The sequence below is a fragment of the Vitis riparia genome, chromosome 19 (genome assembly GCF_004353265.1).
Source record: "Vitis riparia cultivar Riparia Gloire de Montpellier isolate 1030 chromosome 19, EGFV_Vit.rip_1.0, whole genome shotgun sequence".
Lineage (NCBI taxonomy): Eukaryota > Viridiplantae > Streptophyta > Magnoliopsida > Vitales > Vitaceae > Vitis > Vitis riparia.
In genome coordinates, this window is record NC_048449.1 from 9,901,110 (window position 1) to 9,904,391 (window position 3,282).

A 3,282-nucleotide genomic window follows, 5' to 3' on the forward strand; every position below is an offset into this window, starting at 1 on the left:
CTCGTGTACCGTATGTGTGATTGTTTTATCTTTGTGTTCTTGAACTAACATTGTTGGCATCAAAGCTTTCATTGGCACTACAGTTCCTTATATAAAAGGATGAAAATATCGGTAAACATAGATATATCAGTATTTGAATTTTACAGATATATCGAAAATATTGGTAAAATATCGATGAATATTTTGACAAAAATATCGATATGGTAGAAATTGTTCAAAATTCATAGAAATGCTTAGAAAAACTTTTTAAAAAAATTATAAAATAAACAAGAATACACATGTCAAAGTTATTTTGTGAGTATAATTGATATAGGTTCAATGAAGGATAAAAATATCTGTAAACACGGATATATCAATACTTAGATTTTAAGGATACAAAATATGAATTTTGGAAGCACACACTTAAAATTATGATAAGAAATATTTGATTTCATTCAATGAGAACAATTTATATATATTACATAGCAATAGTCCTTTAGTACCAAAATGAATATCATTGTGGTTCCATCGCATGGTTAGACGAAGGGATCCATTTTTGTTGAAGAGATTGATAATACTAATTGTAAGTACGAACATGTCATGCATAAATTTATGATATTGATAATAATATATCTAACTTGAAAATATATTTAATATCAAAACTACAATATATTTAATTCAAATGTATTTAATGATGAAAAATAAATTATGATACATGTATGATTTTTTTTTTAATATTTATATTCTTTATATTTAATTATTATATAAATTATATATAAAAAAAAAGACTTGTTAAGAAAATTATAATGGAGGTCTTATATTTTTATAATCAATTAAATTAAATTTAAAATAAAATAATTATAATTAATTTATTTATTAAAATATTATTTTTATATTAAAACTATATTCTTTTTAATATAGTAAAGTTGAATCATTTTTGCACTTTGACCGAATTGATCGAGTTGACCAAGTAGTCAAGAGGAGTGGAGTGTGGTTGGAGTGTGCTTTGACCGAGTTGACTAAGCAAAAAGGCAAAACGAAAATATCATTAGAAATATCGAGAAATTTTAAAAAATATCGGGGATATATCAATCAACCAATAATCAATGGTTGATTTCGTATCGGTCATTCCCAATATTCAAAATTTCGTCAATATTTTGACAAAATTTCCCGACATTTTCACCCATGCCTATATATTTATGATCAATTTCATTTCTAACTAAAATTTTTTAATCAAAATATAACCTTTTATCTATATTATAAAATATAAGTTGTAAATATATTATAAAAAAAAAAAACATAAGAATATTACAATATGTTTTATTCTTACATTGAGGAACTAAACATTTGCATAAGATATGTTTTCCAATCTTGTTCCCAATTCCTTGACAACAAAACATTTGTATATTACACAATACCACAGAAAATGATATCCAGGATAAACAAAAATCACATATTAAAAACCAAATTCAGTTCATGTAAATAGGTATGGAAATGACATTCTACTAATACACATACATACATATATATGCAAAATACTATAAAATATGAAAATGGTGTCTATGAGGCAGCACCACCATGTGGAGAATGAAGATCACTGGTGGTGATGTCATGAATGCTTGATCTTTTCCTCCTCTTCTCTGCATTTCCAGACTTTTGCCGTGCAAAATACTTTTGAGCATGGCTAGCAACTTGAGTTGGAGTCCTAGTCGTTACACAGTGTCTAGAGATGTTCTTCCAATCACCTTTTCCAAATTTTAGAAGTCCTTGTAGAAACCATGTGTGCTCCTCCTCAGTCCAAGAAGCCCCCTTTTTCCTTTCTTTTAAGTGACTAGGTTCCTCCTCTTTTGTTGATGAAGTCCCCCCTTTCATGTCTTTTAAGCCACTAACTTCTTCCCCTTCATCTTCTTTCAAGCCCCACATGGATGGAATGTACCAATCCATAGAGCCAAAATCTATTGCATCAGTATCCTGTATGAGTTTGATGTAATGTTCCAACACATCAATAGTAGATTTTCCAGGAATTTGATTGGCAATTTTGTACCAACGATCTGGGATTTCTTCTGGGAACATCAAGATGGCTCTCTCTAAAAGAATGTTCTCTGAACGAGTCCAGCCAGACCTAGCTGATGATGAATGATCTAAATACCCAAAGGACATCTTCACAACCTCACAATTGAATCAATGCATCTAAATAATGAGACTGAATGACCATATATAAAAGAAAATTGGTCATTGTTTTGATAACAAATCATAGTCTTACTATCATTGAGTCATTGTGAAGAGAGATATTAATGACTTTATGGTAAAAATGGAAACAATAGCATGAACTCTATTACAAAGAGAACAATAAATACTATGGAATTTGTGCAAATCCGATAGAATCCAAACCACTGCATACATTATTATGATAGAATTAGATTTTAGGTTATGTTTGGTCTTGGAAAGTATTAAGAAAAGAAAAAAAATCCTAAGAAAAATAGTTTTCTCATGTTTCAATTCACTGTGAAAAATACGAGAAAAAAAAGTAAATATAATTAAAATTAATTAAAAATTTATGCAATTTGAAATTATTTAATCTTAATACAATGGAGAAAAGTTAAACAAGTTTAAAGAAACATATAAAAATAATTCATTATTTTAATATATGTTTCATTTCCCTTCACTTTTCCTTTCCTTTCACTTTTCATCTCTATTTTCTTTCCCTTATATTTTCTCTAAACCAAACATGACCTTAGAAAAACCAATACATTTAAATCTCAATTTTTCTATAATATACATTTGAAAAGTTCTAAAGGTTCGATAATAAATATAATAATAATAATCGTAATTATTAGAGGAAGAAAATTTTCTATTTTTATATCTCTCATTTTGTCATACCAAAAATAACCTAAATGAACTCTCTTAATGTAAAAATATAAAAAAATATATATAGTATGAGTAATAATTATACAAAAGAGCCCCCCTAATTAATTCTGGTTCCTCTTTCCATTTTTTCTTCTCCATTCCTTCAAAGAAGGAGTTCAATTTCATGCTCATTTTGATGTGTTGATTCTCCTTTCTTTATATATATAAAATATCTTAAATAGCTTTTTCTTCCTATTATAATGAAAATAAAGAAAATAAAATAATAAAGAATGCAGTTTCCTTTTTTGCATTTTTTTCCTTACATAACTATTTTTAATTTACCAATAAATTTATTTCTATTTTTTATTCTTATAAAAATAAATAAGTGTTTCACTTATAAACATATTATGACTTTTAAAAAAAAAATTGTATAAATCATTTTGTTTTTTTTTTACT

General features: G+C 26.6%; 1 protein-coding gene across 1 annotated transcript; it reads right to left on the minus strand.

The window, feature by feature from the left end:
- Window positions 1-1,539: 1,539 nt before the first annotated feature.
- On the minus strand, window positions 1,540-2,139 carry LOC117908167 (transcription factor DIVARICATA-like). The gene has a single exon (XM_034821823.1). The coding sequence runs from the start codon at window positions 2,137-2,139 to the stop codon at window positions 1,540-1,542; it is 600 nt and encodes a 199-aa protein (XP_034677714.1).
- Window positions 2,140-3,282: the final 1,143 nt, after the last annotated feature.

Excerpts from the sequence above, each read along its gene's own strand:
- LOC117908167 (XM_034821823.1), bottom strand. The coding sequence starts at position 2,139 with ATGTCCTTTGGGTATTTAGATCATTCATCATCAGCTAGGTCTGGCTGG.